This window comes from Gossypium hirsutum, chromosome A11, assembly GCF_007990345.1.
Source record: "Gossypium hirsutum isolate 1008001.06 chromosome A11, Gossypium_hirsutum_v2.1, whole genome shotgun sequence".
Classification (NCBI taxonomy): Eukaryota; Viridiplantae; Streptophyta; class Magnoliopsida; order Malvales; family Malvaceae; genus Gossypium; species Gossypium hirsutum.
In genome coordinates this window covers 3,439,515-3,463,621 of record NC_053434.1, presented here as the reverse complement: position 1 = coordinate 3,463,621, position 24,107 = coordinate 3,439,515, and the positions used below count along the sequence as shown (strand labels likewise).

The 24,107-nt window shown below is 28.7% G+C and overlaps 1 protein-coding gene and 1 long non-coding RNA gene across 11 annotated transcripts; one reads left to right on the top strand and one right to left on the bottom strand.

The window, feature by feature from the left end:
* Positions 1-4,956: 4,956 nt before the first annotated feature.
* LOC121209642 (protein MIS12 homolog) lies at positions 4,957-8,231 on the bottom strand. 2 transcript variants are annotated; one of them, XM_041080616.1, is made up of 7 exons: positions 8,055-8,231; positions 7,897-7,954; positions 7,112-7,231; positions 6,072-6,167; positions 5,807-5,945; positions 5,367-5,504; positions 4,957-5,253 (listed from the first exon to the last, which is right to left on the bottom strand). In XM_041080616.1, the coding sequence occupies exons 1-7, from the start codon at positions 8,174-8,176 to the stop codon at positions 5,189-5,191; spliced, it is 738 nt and encodes a 245-aa protein (XP_040936550.1). In that variant the 5' UTR covers positions 8,177-8,231; the 3' UTR covers positions 4,957-5,188. The 2 variants fall into 2 exon arrangements, with proteins under 2 accessions (XP_040936550.1, XP_040936551.1); XM_041080617.1 differs by having other exon boundaries at positions 4,957-5,250.
* An 11,249-nt stretch (positions 8,232-19,480) lies between these two features.
* LOC121209641 (uncharacterized) lies at positions 19,481-23,653 on the top strand. 9 transcript variants are annotated; one of them, XR_005904744.1, is made up of 9 exons: positions 19,506-19,862; positions 20,141-20,214; positions 20,424-20,537; positions 20,659-20,719; positions 21,353-21,488; positions 21,596-21,680; positions 22,414-22,530; positions 22,923-23,028; positions 23,443-23,653. It is a non-coding gene; the product is annotated as an uncharacterized lncRNA (long non-coding RNA). The 9 variants fall into 9 exon arrangements; XR_005904748.1 differs by having other exon boundaries at positions 19,481-19,862; positions 21,353-21,680; XR_005904745.1 differs by having other exon boundaries at positions 19,502-19,862; positions 20,668-20,719; positions 21,353-21,680.
* Positions 23,654-24,107: the final 454 nt, after the last annotated feature.

The window sequence follows — 24,107 nt, the reverse complement described above, 5'->3', positions numbered from 1 at the left end:
ATCTAACCTTTTCTTAATATAAGTTAATTATGTTTATGCATAATATAATTCTCAAGTTATATATTGATTTTAGTAAATTCATATAAGAACATTTTATTATTAAGAATTTTATGAAATTATATATCACTATATAATTATATTTAATATTAATTATTTTAAATTGTATAAATTCATATAAGAAAATTTTTATTATCAAGAATTTTATGAAATTATATATTATTATTAAATTATATGTAATAATTATTATTTTAAATTATACAAATTCATAAACTATAATCATATTAGTTATAATAATTTTAAATTTTATTAAATCATATATTTAATTAAATCATATTTAATATTAATTATTTGAAATTTTCTTTTATAGTATCATATATTATGATTTGAGTAAATTCATAGAAGAATTTTATTTATTAAGAATTTTATTAAATTATATATTTTAATTATAATATATTTAATAATAATTATGTTAATTTATATTTTACAGTATCATATATTATGATTTGAGTAAATTCATATAAGAATATTAATTTTTAAGAATTTTATTAAATTATATATTTTAATTATAATATATTTAATAATAATTATGTTTAAATATGATTAAATTATTTATTATTGATATTAATCTTATTAAAATTTAAATAACAATAACAATAATAATTTACCAAAACAAATTTATGCTAATTATTAAGAATTTTATTAAATTATATATTTTAATTAAAATATATTTAATAATAATTATGTTTAAATATGATTAAATTATTTATTATTGATAATAATAATCTTATTAAAATTTAAATAACAATAACTATAATCATTTACCAAAACAAATTTCTGCTAAGGGTATTCTAGTCATTTTAGTTTTTTCATTATGCTATTACACCTCTATTACACTCAACCAAACACAGGATTACTATTACGCCTCTATTCCATTACATTCAACCAAACAGTTGATTTGCTATTACACAGCTTTTCCATTACACCTCTATTCCATTACACCTCTAATCCAATACACCTCTAATCCAATACAGCGAACCAAACGTGCTGAAAGTGTCTCAAAACAATACCAGGGGTAGGAGATTCGATTAACCGAGATTCAGAAGCTGAAATTTCACACAGACTGTCAATAGGCTTAACCAAGGCATTTATAACACGACCCAAAGAAGCCACACTCACTGGTACCTAAGTAAAACCAAAACACCACCTAGGAGGCTTTTCTTTTAGTGATCATAGCAATTAATTCTACAACTTTGTTTCTCAATAATTCACTACAATTAGTTTCATTTTTACTTTTTTTTTTCAAATGCTCCTAATATACAGGATGCTAACCACCAATTACAGCCAAAAAGAGGTTCAAACCTGCTGCTCTTTTTTGTCCTTCAAATGCCATTCACTTAAACTGGATATTACTGTTCCAGAACTGAGTTCAATCAAAGTTACTATGAAGGAATTTGAGCTGAATTTCGAAAGTTCATCAATGAAAAAAAAATGAAAGGTAACAAAAAAAAAACTTAAAATGAAACAAAAATGGTGACAGAAAAGTACAGCGATCATAAAAAGGGAGTTAAAAACGGATAAGAAAAGGCATATGAAGAAAAACCCAGAAAAAAAAGCTTCAATTTTAGAAAAAAGATAAGAAACTAACTCACGCAAAATGATCATGTATTTGAGGCTTTCGTCCATCGACATGGAACGTTCCATTTTCAGTGGCGGTAGCATCAAGCTGAGCTTGAGAGTGAACAGGGACAGTGGGAACGGTGGCGGAGGACTCAGAATGGGAGGCAGAGATGGAAGGAGGTGACGATGGCAGAGGTGGAGACGATGGAAGATTCGAGCTCGCCATATTTGCTTTCCGAAAGAAATTTCAAGCCTCCAGCAACTTATATTAGGGAATGCGTAGTTAAAGTTTAAGATTTAGTTGCTAATTTTAAAAATTATAAAATATTGTTGAATTATTTAAAAGTTTTAATTTAGAATTTTAAATTAGACTATTTTTTTTTAAGTTATTGGTGGCTAAGTTTTTTTGTAAAAAGAAATTCGTTAGCAAACTTTAAGGATAAATTTACAATTAATACGTGAATCAATATCTATTAATAAGTAAAAAAGTATACTTTACATAGAAGTTGGGTTAATAATTGTGTTGAAGATAAAAAAAAATTATTTAGATTTTAATTCGTAGATTCATAATATTTAAAGTTGTTTTATAAAAATAAAAGAGAATGCGAATGAGAGTTTTCAATTTATGCAAGTAACCTGAACAAAAAATATAATACAAAAGTGGTTTTAACACACCAACTACTTAAATGAAAATTTTTAAATAGTTCAATAACTATTTTAGAAATTTTTGAAGTTAAATGACAAAAACATAAACCTATTAATAATTTAGTGATTTTGGTTGTAGTTCACTCTTTTAATTGTGGAATTTAGTGGCCATATTTTGCTCTTATTCATTGTAATATGTGTAAGTTATAGATTTAGCCGTTACACTTTAATTTATTAAATTTTAGGTCTTATACTTTTTTAAATTTTAAAATTTTAATATTGAACCAAATAGTATCCATTAAATTTGTTAAATTAAATTCTATTATGTCTAAAATTTTATGCAATAAACATATTATTACATATGTAATATCATGTTAGTTAGTTCTTTTCACATATTACTTACAATTTTTTACATCACTTTAGTAAATAGATTTAACGACTACCATTTGAGTTAAAATTAAAATTTTAAAAATCGAAAAAAATATAAAAGGCTAAAAATAATCAAATTAAAAATTAACGATTAAAATTTCGCATGAATTATTTAATCAAACTTAAAAATTAATTTAATATTATATAAGGTTCAATTAAAAATTAAATTTATTAGAATAAAAAATCTAAATTTAATAAATGAATTAAAATCTATTTAAAAATTAAATTAACATTCAAATCCCAATCCAAACTTTTTATTCTTCGACTACAAGTAACTCTCTTTTAATAAAGAGAAAAAAATATCACAAAGCAGTTTCAAAAAAAATTACAAAGCAATGAAACCCAAACAATGGTTCATTCTAGAATACAACCATACAATCATCAAAATTATACATGGGATGGGATGTAATGATAAGATAAATTATGATAATTAAACACATTATATTTTTAAGAAATCAGATTTATATTTTAAAAATATTATTAATAAAAGAAATAACCACAAACTTTTAAAAGAATTGACTAAAGACTGTGAAAATATGAAAAATACCTTTAATTATACAAAAGAAAATAGCAACACTGTTGTCATGCTTGCCGACCAAAGAGGTCATATAGCTCCAAGGACCCCAATAGCAAGCTTTGATTATTACCTCCTCAAAGGGAAAAAGTAGACCCACGGTTAGACCCCAGACATCATTATCATCCCATTCAATGACAAAATCATCAGGGAAAGCCCAAGAAGCAAGACCCGTGCGAGGAAAAATAAAAGACAAGGCTCCATCAAAATGTGAAAAGCTCCCATGAGAGTATTCCAATCGAGCGTAATAAGACGCATTCAACCCCAAAAGCTGACACCGCCCTAAGGAGGCTAAGGTTTCAAATTAGATGGAAGACAATTTTGGTAGATAAAAACAAAACTTAAGGAATTTCAATCGTGTCATCCTTTACCCCATTCTTCACTCCACCACAATATTATATCGATAGAAAAATGTCTTTGATAGATAGAGAGACAGACGGAATTGTAATTTAAATTATATCAAAATTGCAACTTCTTAAATCCAAGCACTCGGTGTAAATGCTAAGCATTCGCCCCTTTATAATAGTTTGATTTTATAATTAAAAGAATGAAAATTTAAAATAATCAAATCGTTGTATCAAAAACTTCAAATCTTAATAAATTATGTGGTTTTTTCAGGACAAATTAACTTTGTTTGAGTTTATAAAATCAAATAGTTGTTATACATGAATAACAATAATTGACATATAAATTATACTTGAATTTTCTAAATTTTTAAATTAATAAACTATAATATATATATCATTAGTTAGCAAAATATAAATCATGTGTTCAATGAAAGTAACAAGTATAATTTCATTTATTAAAATATTTTTATATAAAATTTAAATATTTTACTGAAATGATATCTTAATTATTGGAGCAACGAAATTTTCAACAAAACTAATTTTCCTAATATTTAAAATAAAAAACTGACATATAAAACTAATTTAATAAGAAAATTTACTTCATACTTTATGACATTATTACTGTTATAGATAAAATGTTGTTATAAAATATTACTATTAAATCTCTCTCTATAGATATAGCTGATTCACCCACCTAAATACTAATCCCTAATAAATTTATGACTGGAATTCCTATATAATTATTAATATTGCCAGTTTCATACCCAATACATTTTATTTCTGGGTGTACCATTGCTCTTTTAAGTATTTCCGATTCAAATACTCGTTAAATTTTAATATTAAATTATCATCCATAAAAAATTCTTGAATACTTGATATCTAATTTTATAATTCAAATAGCATCTTGTATCTGAATCTACTATCCGAAAATGAACTATAGATTTCATAGTTAACAAGCTACTGACATGGTGATAAACTCTTATGAAGCATTAAATCTTTTGTGAAGCATCAAGTCAAAGCTATATTTCGGGAAATTATAATAAAAATTGAATATAAATTTTATTTTAATAAGTTGACCGGGTCTTCATTCAGCTGACATCTGCATTGTTGCTAATGCAAAAGAATATAAGTTCAAGCACACTGAAATGCATTTATTTTCTTATTTAAAAGTTGAAAAGAGATTATGAATAATTTTAAACATTATATTAAAAATTTTATCTTATTAAATGTTAAATGCAATGGCCTAATTTGAATTCGTTTTTTTTTTTTACTATTTGAACCAATTTTAGATTGGCTCAAATGGTTTAAGTTCTTTATATAATACCTGACCAGTCAAGCTTCAAATTCTCTATTCAACCGGTTCAATCTATTAGTCCGATATTTTCGGACCTGAAAAAATAGAAAAGAATCTACTTGCTTAGTGCTTACAGTTACAGGGACAATACAAAGAGAGGCAAGATGTCCACAATCCAAACGGAAAGAAGAGGATAACAGAAAGAGAGGACATAACAGTTAACTATAAAAGCAAATACAGAAACTAGGCAACAAGACAAATTACCATATATATTTATAACATCTACATCTTCTTCAGTTCCGCTAGAAATTCGTGAAGATCATCCAACTTTGCGTTCGAAAGGCCTGCTTTTCAAATGAGAAGAAAAAAAAATAAACATGAAAATTACATCACAAGGTGGAGCAGGGAATACACAGACCTAGTAACTGTGCAGGTGTACAGAAACAGAAAAATTTTGTACCCTTCTTCGGGTTCACGGTGAAGTAATTGGTAAGTGAATTGTGTATCCTCTCGGCTCGTTCATGTTCCATTTTTCCCGCCTGTCTGGTCTTTAGCTTCTTCATTTTGACACGGAGCTCAGTTGCAGTTTGCATCATTTCTGCAGGAAAGAAAGATTACAGGTAAATACCATGATGAATTAACTCAAAAACTAGTGCTTTAAAAATCTGACCAGATAGCAATTACAAGTTCAATAATTATGAAAGGCTAGCTTTTACGTGTACAACGTCAAAAAAGGATTTCTATTTTTGGTGCAAGCAAAGACTATCTTGCCAGCAGCCGCGTGGTGATAGGAGATGTAGAACCGATAATTCCAGCAATTAGGATTCAATCCTTAATAGTCCCAAATACCAGAAAGCACAATCTCATGGATTTAATGCAGTACAAGGCAACTTAAATTACCTTGAAACATGTCCTGTACAGAGGTGTCTTCATATAACTGCAATGCCTCATTAATAAGTCCAGCACAATGCCCACTAGAAGCAGACTGTCTTTCCAATTCTTTGAGTTCACTGTTGATCTTATCAGTCTCTGCCCCAACCTATGAAGAAGTTCTCTTTTAGACAGAGATTAAATTGGGGGGAGGGGGGAGGGGGGATTAAATAAATTCAGGCAAATAAACATTTATGCAATATAAGTACATATAACCATTACAAATTCCTTTTACCAATGTTAATTTATTCCTTAACGAGTCCAACTCCGCATCCACATCTGGATCAGATAAAGCATCTTGAATCGTTGAAGAACTAGCAAGTAACTCATCCTAGAAAGGAAAATAAATGAAAGTTCACAATTATAACTAAAATAAAGAAATAAATTTAACAAGATATAAAAAACTAAAGCAAATTTTGAACAAAGTTACACGTGCATTTATGTAGAGTTTTCCATATATTTTCTTTTTCTAGACTTCTACATTTCGTTAACAAGCAATTTCTTTGACATCCTTTGCGTCTGGAGAACAATAATATCAATTACTATCACTAGATCTTCATGATATGCATTTTTATCTTTGTCCCAAATTCCCAACTATAACAAATGGTTGTTGTTTAGTAGTGCCTCTCGCCAATCCCAATGAAGGCCAAATTATTGAGATTTCAATTTTCTACCATTACCTTAGCTCAATTATCCCTAATTTCCTAATGCTATGTTTGGGAATATGAATTTGAGAATTTGGATTTAGATTTCATTTCCTACATTAATTGTGAGAATAAATGCATCATTGTGCATAAAATAATTAAAATTATGATTATGTATTTAAAGATATAAAAACTTGAATATCAAAATAAGAAAGATCCATAGGAATTTCAAATTCATCACTTATACAGGCATCCCACAAATCCATAAATTTCAAAAACAGTCATGGATGTTAAACTTACAAGTTTTTTTATCACACGACTTACACCATATTGAAATTTAAATCCATCTTCTGAAACTCAGATTCCTAAGTACAACCTAAGTGAACATTTCACAGCTATCAATTATTTAATGCCTTCTATGTTATATCATGACAGACATCTCCAGTCCATATCTCTTTTGTCAATTGTTTAGTCCCAATTTTGTCTAGCATTCAGTACCTTTTACATATAAACTCAACATGCAACAATAAAATCCATTTCTCAACATGTAAGCATTTGCAACACAAGTAACACTGAACAGATATACGCACCAAGAAATTAATGATTCCTCATAATCATCGCAAAAACATACATTTTCAGGCAAAGAAAAACCTTCAGGAACCGTAAAACAATGGCGAAGACAGTACTTCTCCCACATAGCAAGCCGCTTATCCAAACTTGATTGAATCATATTGCGAATATAATTAACTCCCTAAAAAGAAACAAAGAGTTGAAAAGCTTAACGTGCAATTAGGAATATCACAAAATTGCTTCTTCTCCTGCATTTTCTAGTGCTCAACCATATTTTTTCAAATCAATAATGTTAAACTCTATTGATATGTTTGGAAAACATGAGCTTGACAATTTGAACTTAGATGTCATTTGTTATATTAACTTTGAGAATGAAAATACATAAATTAGTTCATATTCATTATAATTATATATTTGAAAAATGTGTATGAATTTCAAATTCACCAATATATAAGCATCAAACAAATCCAGGAATTTAAAAAATAATCATAAATGCTACATCTAATGTGTTTAATTACCTAATAACTACTGTGATTAAAATCCAAATCCATCTTTTGAAATATAAATTCCAAATGCAACCTTTTTTAACTTATTTTCATTCAAGAATTTGGGGGGAAAATATGAACACTTGCTTGAATTCAATAAACAGTAATCAATATGAGATGCATGATTGACGAAATTAAATCATCTGTATTTTTAATTTAAGGCAAATTAATTTTCGCAGCAACTATAATTAGCAAAATTTTGAAAAATATAAATCATTTTCAGCTCTAAGAAATCGACATTTCTAAACTCAAGAGTAATAATACTTTATTTTTACAAAATGAAAGAGAAATTCCAGGTTACCTTGGTTGGTTCTTGGGAGCAGCCGGTAACTTCGACTTTCAAAAGTTTGGAAGCTTCTCTGCACATTTTCAACAAAATTTTACTAACCTTTCCTGAGAGAACTCACATAAAAAAAAATTAAAAGATTAATAGAAACTGAGAATGGGGGAGAGAGATACTGGAGATAGAAATCGAAGGCATCGTTGAGGAGATCATCCACTGTGTTCAAGGTTTCATTGATAAAAAGTTGGGGATTTAGGTTCAGAGTATCGAAAATTGCTTCACTTTCGCTGTCTTCCATTTTTACAATCTCTTCGATTTTATTTTCTTTTTTCGTTTTTAGGGTTCTTACGTATTTCTTTTTAATTATAGAGTTCAAAATATTTCTCACCCCAGATTTTCCCGCCAAAACTATTGTGGTGGGTACTAATCTTATATTCTAGAGATCGGAATGTTAAATTTTTAATGACGGTTAATTCTACAGTTCGTATTATATTTTTTATGTTTATTTTTGCCACCTAAATTTTAGATTATTTTTATTTTGGTCATAGAAAAACATTTTTTAAATATAATCTAGGGTAAAAAATATTAACAATTAAAATAAAAAAGTGATAGAAATTAAATGCATTAAAAAATTATTAATTTGCTCTTATTCATTCTTTGTTAAGTGATATTTGAATTGATTTCGTTAAAATAATTTGGAAATCTAAAATAAAATTATAAAATTTATAATGATATTAAATTAATTGTTTTCAATATTATAATAACAAATCGGTTAACATTGTTTGGGATAAAAAAATTCAATAACTTATTTTGATATTTTGAAATTTAAAATTTTAATATTATATTAAAAAATATAATTTTTTGCAATGAGATAAACAAGTAAAATTTGATAAAGTTTTATGTATTATTTTAGTTTGTATTGTCTTTTCACTTTAATCATTGATATCTTTTTTTACTCCAAACAATACTTATAATAAAAATAATTTTTTAATGACCAAAATGAAAGTGATTTAGAAGTTAGGAGACCAAACTAAAAGTGTAAACATGATATGACATGTATAGTTTACCGCGTTAGAGATTTAACGTTTGGATAATTAAAAAGAAAGTACTATAAAAGTTGGATGACAAAATTACAAAAATTTCATTTTTGGCGACTAAAATGAATGTGCCCTAAAAATTAAATAACCAACTAAATAGTTTACTCTATTATTTTATTAACGATGTTTTTTGTTGTTTGTTTTTTTCATTAAAATATTATATCATATATATTACAATATCACAACCTATTTTGTTTGACATATGAATTATTCGTATTTTAAAATTTTGAGAATGATTATGGACAACAAATATTTTAACCATCTATTTTTTATTTTATTTTTTTTCTAAGAAGTTTTGATAAATTCTTCATTTTCTTGTTTCTTAAATAAAAAATTATTATGTCATTTATCCTCAGTAAGAATTTTAATTTAAAAATAGAAAATTTTTTTAACTTACAAATAAATTAATAAAATAAAAAGATGCATATTTTTAAATATATTTTAAGAAATTAAAAAGTTAATTTTAATCCCCATGTCAACTAGAAAACACTTGCACACCTCACATTTATTCTATAAATAAATGTCAATTCTTTTGTTATTTTCATAAATTCTTCGTGTTTCTTTATTTGAAAAAAATTGTGGATGGCTTATGGTTTAAAATTATTTATATTATTGATATATAAAAGCAACTAAAGGTGAGCATGGGTCAAGTCTAAAGGTGTGCATGGGCCGGGCCGGTCCCAACTAAAAATTTAGGCCCGTTTGCTAGGCCGAGGCCGGACCTGGCCCGAAAAATGGGCTTAAAATTTTTCTCAAGTCCGGCCCGAATAAAAATGTTAAAACCCAAGCCTGACCTTGCTCGACCATATTAATTTTTGTATTATTTTTTATATGATTTTAAAATATATATAAACCATCTAAAATACTAAAAACATTAAAATAAATATTTCTCAACAAATTGAAAATAAATTTAAAAAAATATGTATACTTAAATAACACTAAAATAGATGCAATTTAACAAGCAAATGCCTCTAAAATAATAACAAGATTAGCAAATGTCTTTAAAATAATAAAAAAATTAACAATAAAATAAGTTTTATATAATATCCAAACAATAAGAGCAAAATAGTAGCAACATAATAGTAAATTAGTAGGAAAATACGGAGAAAATAATAAGAAAATAATATTTAAAAAAACAATGTTTTTTTTCATCTAGTGAATTTGGGCCGGGTCGGGCCCAGGCCAAAAATGCCTTACCCGAGGCTCGGCCCTTTTTTAAACGGGCCTTATTTTTTTCCCAAGCTCATTTTTCGGGCCTATGTTTTTGCCCAAACCCTCCCACATTTCGAGCCTATATTTTTGCAACTAAAGGTGAGCATAGGTCAGGCCACCCGGCCCAAAGGTCCACCTGAAATGTGGGAGGGGTTTGGGCAAAAACATAGGCCCGAAAAATGGGCTTGGACAAAAAAATAAGGCCAGTTTAAAAAACGGGCCAGGCCTTGGATAAGCCATTTTTGGCCCCGAGCCTAGCTCGGCCCGAATTCACTAAAGGACAAAAAATTTAATTTTTTAAATATTATTTTATTGTTATTTTCTCCCTATTTTGCTACCATTTTAATATTATGTTGCTACTATCTTGTTGTTATTGTTTAAATATTATATAAAACTTATTTTATTGTTAATTATGTTATTATTTTAAAGACATTTGTTAATTTTATTATTATTTTAGAGACATTTGCTTGTTAAGTTGCATCTATCTTAGTGTTATTTAAGTATACATATTTTTTAAATTTTATTTTCAATTTGTTGGGAAATATTTATTTTGATGTTTTTAGTATTTTTGATGTATTATATATATTTTAAAATTATATAAAAATAATATAAAATTTAATATTGTCGTAATCGGGCCTAGATTTTTAGTTGAGCCCGGCCCGACTGATGCTCACCTCTAAAAGCAACATATTGGAAAAACTTTTGAAATGCGAAATTAATTAATTTGGTTATGTATTTTAAAATTTATACTTAAAAAAAACATAATATATCTATTAATTAATAAAATTATAAATTTGTAAAATCATTGATAATAAATAATAATGTTAAAATTATTTTTTATAATTAATACAAATTAAATGTGTGAGATTAACATTATATATATAATGTTAATATATTGGTAATCTATTCTATAATGTATAAATTTATTTATTCAACAAACAAGTGAGGACTACTTGGAATCCAGACCTTTTACCTGGGATGTGAAGAATTTGGTAAGGAACTTTCATTCTTGTCGATTCCAATTTATTGCGCGAAAAGGTAATAGAGCAGCACATGCAATGGTTGTTAAAGGTTTGCGAACTGAAGCGGATTTTAGTGGGTTGAAGATGAGCCTTCGAAAGCGGTGGAAGTGGCCGATTCTGATTGACAGTTCAGTCAGTCACCATAAACATTTCTTTGTAATGACGACTAGGTTGAGAAATTCTGAAATATGGATGATTGTCTCAACTAATTCCTTTTTCTGGGCGATTCATTGCCGGATTTTGGAAGATTTAGCTGTTTATTTGTGGGGATCTTTGACGCGAGAATAGCCAGGAATTTGCTGGGTGGAAAAGACGCTGCCTGTAACACCCCCTACCCGTAACCGTCGCCGAAATAGAGTACGAGGCATTACCAAGGAGTACAAAACACTTACAGATAATTTAAATATATTTTCATAAGAACTTGTCTCGATTTCATACTATTTCGTATTTAAGCTTTACTCACCAAAGTATTTGAAATATCATCTTTATACAAATAGCACACATGAGGTACATAATTCCATAATTAAGAATGAACAAATTTATCAAACATATTCCACATTCATATATCAATGTCTCATGTCTCCATATATCAATAATCGTCATTTTTCTTGTTTTTCAGATAATTATGTGTAATCATTCATAAGCATGCAAATTCACTGTTTCTTCTTGTCAATCACAATTTCAAATGACAAATTCATGTGAATAAGCTCAACCTCATTAGCTGTTTAAATTCTGTCACTTTGATTCACATACTCAAAATTTACTAATATAACCTGTCAAACACAATCTCTAAATTATGAAATCACATAATTGAGCTAAATTTCAATTTCACTAAAATCTATCATATAAATTCAAATAATAATTACCAAAACTTTGTCAAATTGGAGAACGTCTTATGAAATTGAGTACGTCGTTACTTAGTGCTACGATTCACAACTCAGTATGGTTTTCCTCATTGAAATACCATACCTACATTTCACAACTCGGTATGGGAAATGACATACCTACATTTCTTAACTCAGTATGGATAATACCATACCTACATTTCTCAACTCGGCATGGATGATACCATACCTACGTTTCACAACTCAGTATGGATAATACCATATCTACATTTTTCAATTCGGTATGGATGATACCATACCTACATTTCACAACCCGGTAAGAATGATACCATATCTACATGTCACAACTCGGTATGGATGATACCATAGCTACGTTTCACATCTCGGTATGGTTAATACCATACTTACGTTTCACAACTCGGTATGGTTAATACCATACCTACATTTCGCACTTTGTCATGGATCAACCATTGTCTTTTCCATCAATTCATCTTGTCATTGAAAGTGCTCAATTTGATCGTTTATTCAATTTTTATGCTTTTACATTATTCACGATTTTATCATCAATTCATAAGAAATAACACATCATGAAATTCATAAAATTAACAATTGGTCACTAAAATTTAGTTATACAAATTCACAAGTACGATTTTTGTATTATAACGATAATCATAATGTAACGCCCCTAACCAGAATCCGTCACCGGAATAGAGTTACAGAGCATTACCGGAGTTACCGATTCATTTATCAGATATTTCATTAATCCGATATCTTTTCTTTTCCACGTTCAAGTCTCGTATTCAAGTCATCCGGATCTTTATAAAGAAATTTGATCGTCGTTTTCATTTATTTCATGTTATAATACATTCAACTAATGCTCTAAACAAAATTATTATTTTACCCCTAAACTTTTAATTAATGACGATTTCATCCTTAGGTTAAAATAAAATAAAATTATTGCAATTTAATCCTTATTTCCAGCCGTTATTCTCACACAAATTGATAACAACCTATGAATTCTATAAAATGTCAAAATTTTCCATAATTTCAACACTTTTCAATTTAATCCTTAAAACATGTTTTTCCCTGATCTTGAGCTAAATTAATAATTTCATTCAATTTTATAATTTAAATAATAAAATAATCCATTTCATGCAAATTGGTCATTTCTAACATTTTTTTTACAAAATTGCCCATAAAATTTTACTTTTATTCAATTTAGTCCATGAGCCTAAAACATACAAATTACCCATGCTAGCTGAATATTCATACACATTTTCCTCCTCCTCCTCTCCATTCCACATCCTTAATTTATATAACATGCAACAAGTAACATTATCAATAATTTCACTATTTACTTATGTATATTCAAAACTGTCCATTTGCGTCATAGTCACTAAATTATTTATATCTTAAGATACAGAACTCGAAATTAAGATCCGCTAATTTTCCCTGAAACTAGACTTACTTATCTTATTACCATAAAATTTTCAGAATTTTTGGTTTAGCTAATAAGTATAGTTTATTCTTTAAAGTTTCCCCTGTTCTGCTGTCTGACAGTTCCGACCCTTCTTCACTAAGAATTAATTATCTCATCGTACGAGATTGGATGATGTTCCCGCTTATTTCTATTGAAAATAGACTCTTTAAGGATTTTAAACATATAAATTTAATACCTTAATTATTTTTATCCAATTTTTGATGATTTTCCAAAGTCAGAACAGGGGAACCCGAAATCATTCTGACATTGTCTCATAAAACTTATTATATCTCACGATTTACAATTCCATTGCTTACACCGTTTCTTCTATAAGAAACCAGACTCAATAAGCTTTAATTTAATATTTTATTCATCCTCTAATTAGATTTCTACAATTTTTAGAGATTTTTCAAAGTTAGACTATTGCTGCTGTCCAAATCTATTTTAGTGCAAAATGTTGATTTTCATTCTGCCCCAAATTTCACAGTTCATTCAATTCAATCCTTACTTAATTAACCCCTTAATTAAACTAATTTTCTAAATTGATACTTTTCCTAGACATTATAAGTTATTTCATAACTATTGAAATTCAGAATTTCCATATAAAACTCTAACTTCAAACTCTTTTACAATTTAGGTCCCAAACATTCACTTTCTATTCAATTCTTTCAATAAAATCAGCATATAAACAATTTAAAGCTCTAATTCTATATCAAATCATCATATACTTCCATCACATATTCATAGAAACTTTCAATTTCTTTCATAGAATCAAGAACTAATGAATTCAACAAATGGACCTAGCTGTAAAAGTCACAAAAACACAAAAAATTCAATAAATAATCAAGAATTGAACTTATTTGCAGTAAAAATATGAAAAACCAGCTTAAGGGAACTCTTCCATGGTGTTTTTTCTGATGAGAATGCAGAAAAATAAAGAGAAATCTAGATAATTCCACTTTAGCCCTAGCTTTATTAAGTAAATTTTGCAATTTTGCAATTTTACCCTTAATTTCCCTTATTTTCTTGGTGATTTCATGCTCTTGCCGTCCAGCCCAAATAGACCTTGGGTCTATTTTCCTTTTAAACCCTCTTTCTTTTATCATTTAAGTTATTTAATCATTTCCCATAATTTTGCATTTGATACAATTTAGTCCTTTTTGTTCAATTAGCTATCAGTACTTTAAAATTTCTTGACGAAACTTTAATACTAACTTATTAACACTCCTTAAATATTTATAAAAATATTTATGGCTCGATTTAAATTTCCCGAGGTCTCGATACCTCGTTTTCAATTTTAATTATTTTAATATATATATTTTTTTTAGTACATTTCACTATTTCAAAATTTTTCCTAACTTCACATTTAACTTATACTCACTAAATTAATAATATTTCCTACTCATTTGTCGGATTTAGTGATCTCGAATCACTGTTCCGACACTACTGAAAATTAGGCTGTTACACATAATTTCATAATAAATATTCCAAATAAAACATTATATCATTTCTTATTCAACATTTATCGATTATAATCGGGCATGCGATCAATTTATACCCAAGCCATTCATATATATATATTTACTTTTCCTCCTCCTCCTCTTCATCCACATCCTTAGTATAAATAACACACTTGTAATTAACATTGTCCATAATTTTTACTATTACTTATGTAAATATTCAAGCTGTCCATCTGTGTCATAGTCACTAAATTATTTTTATCTTGAGCTAAAAAACTCCAAATTAAGATCCATAAATTTTATCAGAAACTAGACTCGTATTTATTCTTACCATAAAAATTCCATAATTTTTAGTTGGGCAATTAATACAGTTTATTCATTGAAGTCTCCCCTGTTCTGCTGTTTGACAGTTCTGACCCTTCTTCACTAAAAATTAATTATCTCCTCGTACAGGATTCGAATGATATCCTAGTTTATTTTTCTTGAAAATAGACTCATTCAGGATTCTAAATATATGAATTTAAGCCCCTAATTATTTTTATCCAATTTTTTATGATTTTACAAAGTCAGAACAGGGGAACCCAAAATCATTCTGACATTGTCTCACAAATTTATCATATCTCATTATTTACAATTCCATTGCTTACATCATTTCTTCTATAAGAAGCTAGACTTAATAAGATTTAATTTCATATTTTATTTATCCTCTAATTCCATTTCTACAAATTTTGATGATTTTTCAAAATTAGACTACTGCTGCTATCCAAAATAGTTTTAGTGCAAAATGTTGATTTCCATTTTGCCCCAAATTTCACAATTCATACAATTCAGTCCTTGCTCAATTAACCCCTCAATTAAGATAATACTTTTCCTAGACATTATAAGTTATTTCATAACTATTGAAATTTAGAATTTCTACATAAAACTCTAACTTCAAACTCTTTTACAATTAGGTCCCAAACATTCACTTTCTATTCAATTCTTTCAATAAATTCAGCATATAAACAATTTAAAGCTCTAATTCCATGCCAAATCATCATATACTTCTAGCACATATTCATATCAACTTTCAATTTCTTTCATAGAATCAAAAACTAATGAATTCAACAAGTGGACTTAGTTGTAAAAGTCACAAAAACCACAAAAAAATTCAAAAAATAATCAAGAATTGAACTTACTTGAAGTAAAAATATGAAAAAATAGCTTAAGGGAACTCTTTCATGGCGTTTTGCTGATGAGAATACATAAAAATAAAGAGAAATCTAGATAATTCCACTTTAGTCCTAGCTTTATTAAGTAAATTTTGCAATTTTGCCCTTGATTCTCCTTATTTTCTTGCTGATTTCATGCCCTGGCCGTCCAGCCCAAATAGACATTGGGTCTATTTGCCTTTTAAACCCTCTTTCTTTTATCATTTAAGCTATTTAATCATTTTCCACAATTTTGCATTTGATACAATTTAGTTTTTTTTGTTCAATTAACTATCAGACTTTAAAATTTTTGGATGAAACTTTAATACTAACATATTAACACTCCATAAGTATTTATAAAAATATTTATGGCTTGATTTAAAATTCTCAAGGTCTCGATACCTCGTTTTCGATTCTAATCATTTTAATATTTATTTTTAGTACACTATTCACTTTTTCAAAATTTTTCCTAACTTTACATTTAACTTACACTCACTAAATTAATAATATTTCCTACTCATTTGTCGGATTTAGTGATCTCGAATCATTGTTCCGACACCACTGAAAATTAGGCTGTTACATTGCCTTTTGGGTTTCTTTTCTCTATGTGTATGTTATTTTATTTTGGTTCACTTTGGGTTTATGTTTGAGACTGGTTTGGACTTCTTTGGTGGTTTTTTTTCAAGCTCAAATAATAGACTTGCTTAACATTTATCTTGTATGATCACATATTGCATTACTGGAGACAGTTGAGCAAAAAAAAAAAAACCTATTGTACACCTCCTAACTTCCTTAACTATAGTGCCAACTACCATATTTGTTGTTATTGGCACAAAACAAATCTTAACATACCAATTATTCACCATCCAATTACAGATCTCCAACCCCAGCCAAGAGTTTCCCCCTTCTCTCATTCCCAAGTATTAAATCCACTGTCGTTTTACTATCACTCTCAATAACCAAACGACGCACCCCTTGCTCCCATGCCAATTGGAGTCCATCCATAATCACATGAAATTTAGCTTCTAACACTGAGTTAACTCCCAAATTTCGACCATACCCAAACATCCAATATTTCTTATGATTCCTCACTAAACCCCCAATAATGGCAATTTCAGAACTTACATCAACTCCATAATCCGTATTAAACTTCAACCACCCCAACTGTGGAAACTCCCACATTGGAACTATCGAATGACACGAATCAGAACATAATCACATAGTCACCCTTGCCCATGACAGACTCATCATAACCATTGCATTCATACTTAAATTTTGCTCATTAAAGATAATCATATTTCTACCTTTCCACTGTCTGCATGGGATATTAGCAAAAATTATCTCCCAATGGATTTCTTTCACCAAATATTTCTTCTCATTTAACACATTACCAGTCTTCAATTTTTATAGTAAATAAATCATTATGGAGATTAATAGGAACTAACCTCTTCCATACTGTTTGAGCCATCGAACACGTTCTCAACACATGATTTATATTTTTCACCATGTGGGCACAAATAAAACACGACCCATCGTTTATTAGACCTCTCATGCATCTTTCCACATTTGTTAACAACCAGCCATGCATGCACATTCATAGGAATTGTCGAATTCTTTGCGGGACCTTAACTTTCCAAACTCTTTTCCATTCAACAACATTCACATCATTCCTCGACTCTTATTTCAAAGTTTTGTATCCCCTGGCCACTGTGTACGTCCTCGATGCGGCAGCCTTCCATACGCAACTATCACTACACGGAAAATAGGGCTTTAGCGGCATTTTTAGTGGCGTTTGGACAAAAAACGCCACAAATATTATACATTAGCTGCGTTTGCAATAAAACACCGCGAAAATTGAGCAATAGCAGCGTTTTTGGTCTAAAAGCCGCTAAAAACTGAACAATAGCGGCGCTTTTGGAAAAACGCCGGTATAGATCGAGGTTTTAGCGGCACTTTTGAAAAAACGCTGCTATAGATCGAGGTTTTAGTGGTGCTTTTGGAAAAACGCCGCAAAAAAGTAATTTAGTTTATGGGTTATAGTTTAGTGTTTAGGGCCTATAGTTTAGGATTTGGGGTTTGGGGTTTAGAGGTAAATATGGTAAACTACTTAACTTGTGTATCTTTGATTTTTTTATAATATAAATCTAAATAAGATAAATATAAATTATTATTTTAAAATATATATATCAAAATGGGTTAAATCCCAAAAGTATACATGAACAATGGTTTAGTATGCAATAGGTTAAATCCCAAAAGCATAAATTATGAACACAATTATTGATATAACATCATTTTATATTTATATATTGCATACATAAATATTTATATTTATTCAATATAAAAATATATTGATGTATTTATTTTTTAAACTGTGTATAATTAAATCAAAATTAAAGTTTCAATTATACATTTAAACCACAATTAGAATTTCACATCTACAATTACACATTAAAACGAAAATCATATATAATTCTGATATGTATCTCTATCAAAATTTAGGTGTATACATATAATTAAATATCTAATTATGGTTTAAGGGTTGGGGTTAATGGTTTATGGTTTATGTTTTATGGTTTAGAGTTTAGGGGATAAGGGTTATGATATAATGTTTATTATTTTGGGGTTTAGAATTTATGATTTAAGATTTAAGGTTTACTGTCCATGGTTTAGGGGTTTAGGGTTTATGATGTAATGTTTATTGTTTTTGGTTTAGGATTTATGGTTTAGAGTTTGTGGTTTTTTGTTTTACAGTTAGGATCGTAGTACTGTTCATGGTTTTAGGGGTTAGGCTATTAAGGTTTAAGAGTTAGGGTTTTTGATAAGATAACAAAAAATCAAATTATTTTTGGGTTTAGGTAAGTAATAAGATTATTTTTTTAATTACTTTTATCCCTTGTAATATATATATTTAGGGTTTAAGATATAAACTTATAATTTGAGGTTTAAGTTTAGGGTTCACTGTTGGAAAATTGAAGCAACATTTGGGTTTTATTGAGAAAAAATTTAAAAGTAAAAATATAGAAAAACACATGTCAAAAATAGAAAAAATAAAATACTATTAATTAAAATAATTTTAAAGTTTTTTTTTGGTATATGACTGATTTTTTTAATTTATATATTAATTAATTTCTTATATAATTATAAAAAAAATAATATTTATTTTAATATATTAAAATTATCAATATAATTTAAATTATTTAAGAGATAATGATAAAGTTCATATATATTAAAACAAAATAATAGATTTTTAGCAGAGTAAAACAACACCATTTAAGTGTAAAAAGAAATAACTTTTTGCGACGTTTTTGTAAAAAACGCGACAAAAAATCTTACACAAAACAGCCCCGTTTTGTTACCCCAAAATGCCTTAAAACTTTTTCCCTAAATCGGTTCCCCCTTCCCCCGAAATCTCAAAATTTTGACATGAAATCTCTTTTTTTTTCCCTCATTTTTTTCCCCAAAATCCTTTCTAAACTTGAATCCGTTCATCATTTAAATCAATGGCTGAAGAAGCAGCAGTAGCATCGACGCCGCCTCAATCATCTGCGCCGCCGTTGGGATCTACCGTTATACCGATAGTGAACAAGCTACAAGACATATCGCTAAACTTGGTAGCCAGTCCACTATAGAGTTGCCGCAGTTTCCCGACGCCTAGCCACTCTACCCAGTAGTGAACTCGTATGTGAGGTTTTTTAATTTGGGTGCTGCCGGTTTCAATCGTCTTAGAAATTCCTAGTAGTTTTTTTTTTAATTTATTCTTCTTAAAATACTTAAAAAAAAACATTTTAGATGATACTGTATGCATGGGTTGATGTAATGTTGTTGTGTTTGGCATTCAATATTATGTCTTCATTACATTTTGATTTCATGATTTGGGTGTTTCATTTTTTTACAAACATTCGTTGTGTTTTGTTCTCTGATTCTAGGTTTTGTGATGCTTTAATTCTACTAAATAGGTCTTTTACAGAGCAGGAATTAAATCCCTGGAATTTGCAGAGTAGAGCTTCATAATGAACGACTGGCTTTCAAGGTGAATTTTGATTCTCCCGTGTTTTATATCTGGAATACTTAGAATGCTTTAAATTATTAAACTTTATGCGTTGATCTTCAATGCGTGCTTTTTATACCATCAATAGTGAAAAGTTTTGTTGCGAGTGAAAATATGTGTAAGAATTACCTAAACATAATAAATGCATTTGTTTTGGGCACTCACTGAGATTATGTGTATGGCAAGTTCAGCATATGGCAAAAATTGCTGGTGTGGAAGAAGACAATAGCTAGTAGTGGATTGTTTATACAGCTGTTGGCTGATCAAACTAGCTGAATTTGATGAATAATATGGCAACAAAATAGGTTAGTTTACTTTGTTGTACCTGACATCGCTGCTTTTCAGCATTCATTTGTTATGAAGAGACTGAATATTTGTTTGCATGAAACTACATTTGCCTTTATTTTGCTTAATATTTTGTGATAGGCATTGCAGAGTGGAAGCTGATGTGGGTGATTGGCGCTGCATATACAAGAGAGTTTAGCAGGTTTCTTCAAGTATTAATGCTGATTATATTCTTGGTCTAGTTGAATCATTTAACTCATCAACGAGTGTTCTTATTTGCCACAAGAAATGGGATGGTTCACTTCTCAGGTGTTATCCAAAATGGTGGCAGTGGCAGATAAAATCAAGTTACACTTTTAATGCTTGATTTTCATTAAATTAAATTAAATTAAATTGCTCGGGTTAGTTTAATCAGACATGATTAAATTCATTTATCAAATAAAAAATCAATTTGACATATTTGATTTCAAACTAAATTATTTATACTCGAGCTCTAATTCAAGTTGAACTTGGTTAGTCTTACAAGTTATTTGTAGTCAAATGTTAAAATATTTGAATTCAGCTTACTCAATAACTTAAGCTCGAAACAAGAAAACAAAATTAAGTTGAAGTTATTTTTTACTTATACATATATATACACACTTGGATCATATCTATTACATTTTGCATTTGCTCAATAATAACATATGTATGGCTTGATGATGTCCATCTAGTTTCAATGTTTATCATCAAAGATCATGAGATTAAATATATTTATGATTTTATTGAATGTGTAAACTAATCTAAACCCATGAACTGATATTGAAATGTGGTTATTGGTTGTTAAAATTTGCAGGCCCTTTGGTGTTGCTCTTGAAGAAAGCAAAACCTTGTAATTTGCCTAATTCTCTACCATTATAAACCCTAAAACATCACAAAGACCCCATTACTGTCTCAGTCAGAAAAGGGCATAAGCACGTGACTGCTTGCATGTAAAACTAAGTTTCGTAGTTATCTTTTGTGTACCATCCCTCTTTTTACTATAGTATACTGTTAATTTATATAACTTTATTTTGATTTATCATTTTGTATTATTTAGAGATTGCATTGTTTGGGTTTCTTATTTCTATTATATTAGCTCATGGAAAAGGGACACAATGTTCACGCAACTACGACGAATTTGGGTTAGTTTTTCTTCTCTCTTTGCTATCTTTGGTTCATCTGTAGAAGGTGATGACTTTGTTTTGCTTTTATTCGGTATTAACAATGATTACAGTTGATTTTAGTGGCATTTTTGTTTATTCCTTTTGGGTTAGGATAAAATCAAAGTGGTGAGTAGCACAGACATTCCCTTTTTTACATGTATTCATTTTCCTTAAGCTGCCAAAATAACAAACTAAGGACTTCCAATTCTGTGAATTTTCTGAGTAACTTTTTATTATTGTTGGGTGAGAAGAACATTCTAAGTGTATGACTACTCAATTTATTTAAATTAAACCAATTTTACCATTCCTCTTCTCTTGTCTCCATCTATATAAAATTCTTTGTCTTTTATTCTATTTCCCGGGAAAAACTAAAATGAGAAAAAAAACTCTATTGTGGGTTTTTCCAATAGACCAATAAAATAAAATGAATTATGAATTCTTGACAAACCAAGGAAAAAGATAAGGTTGAGGGCCTCTTTAAAATTTATATTTTTTTAAATAAGTCTTATTTAAGTGTGAAGAGAGCAAGTTGTACTTGTATGTAAGTTACCAAGCAAAAAGAGATCTAAATAATTAGTGGATGATAGAAATTTCATATGATCTTGAATTTGCTACTCGACAAGTGATCATTCTTTTTTGTCCGAGACTTGTTTTCTCTCAAAGTAATGATTATGTAATTCTCTTGATATTGATTGGCTGCCTACTCTTATAGGATTATGAGTATGCAAATTATAATCCTGTTGCCTTTGATATTGCAAATCACTTCTATGAGATGGCTGCCGGTTATACACAGAAACACCCCATGTTATGGATTATAGTAAATATCCAGGTGAACCTTTTGGATCTCATTTTTTTTCTTTTGGATCTTTCTTTTGATTTTTTACCTGTTAGTTGTTAGCTGCTTAAGGTGTAGGCGATAATACAGGATTGCCAATGACTCAATTCTGCTTTAAGTTTACTACGCTTTTTAATATGTATTTATAATCTGAAATTTAAATAATTCATTTGGACGAACAACTTATTATAGTGCCTGAAATGCTGTCAAGAGGCATGCTTCTTTTCTTTTCTTTTTAATATTAAATTTTGTCCATTTATTCTGTCAGTTAAAGCATATTAAACAATATATATATATATACATGCATATATGTGTGAGTGTGTGTGTCCCTTCTATTAAATTCGTCGTGATGTATTTAATAAAGTCAATTTTGTGTCTGGCTGCAGGCATTAGTGATAATAAGATATATCATTATCACTTAAATCTTAGAAGTGTTTTTGCCAGAAGGCTGACTAGGCTACCTTCAATTCCTAAGAATGATGCAAAGATCAGGTATGCGCCATACTTAAACATTTCTCTGATCTTAGGTTATATTTTAGCATTATATTTTAATTATTATTTTTGAGTTTTAGAAAATGAAAATATTAGAAAAATCCTTTCATTTATATTTGAACTTTGTTAAAACTTGAAATGCTTCAAAAATTATTGGTTTTACCTGTGAATTTTACCTTCATTTGTTCTTTTTTTACTGTGTTTTAGTTGTAGAAATCAAAATATTTGAAAAAAAATTGCTTATTCATCAATTTACATTTGAGATAACCTTGATTCTAAAACTATGGTTTTGAATATTTTTTAGCTTATTAAGAGAGTAAGATGGCATCCACTTTCATAGCTATGTCATCAGTTGGCTCATTCGTTGCATCTAATGGTTTGGCCATAAAATAATTTATGGTTTTGCTCAATCAGGTGACCGAGATTCCGTTTAACAATTTTCTTTATTGCTGGAACAAGTCTTAACCAAGATCAAGACCAGAGTACTTCACTAAGTTATATATGCAGGCATTGCAATACTTTGGCTTCATTTAAGCTTGAACTAGCCCTCTGATGTATATTGTTTCCTCTTCTTTTCTGATCTTTTTCCTTTGATTAATGAGAGGTGATGATGATTTGGCATTAATTTTTCACCAGGATGAATTTTGTTTTAGTAATTGTAATACTTTGTGTGTGTGTGTTTTTTATGTATTAAATTATATATTGAATCAATGTTTATGTATTAAATTTAAATTCATTAATTTTTATATTTAGTTTTGAAGTTTAAATTTTAATGGAAAATTTAATTTAATTAATATTTTTTATTTATCCTTAAAAGTATATAGTTTAAAGTTCAAATTTTAAAATTTAAAAATAATATAATTTTTTTAAAGGTCATGGTCTTTAGCGGCGTTTTTTTAAATAAACACTGTGAAATTTTGCGGCGTTTGCTATAGAGGCGTTTTTTGCTGCGCTTGTAAAAACACTGCTAATAGTTCTAGTGGCGCTTAAAAGCGCCATTAAAGGTCAAAAAAAATGCCGCTAAAAGTTTGTTAGCCTGTAGTGTATCACCTTCTTCATCAACTAGCTGCAATCTTGAT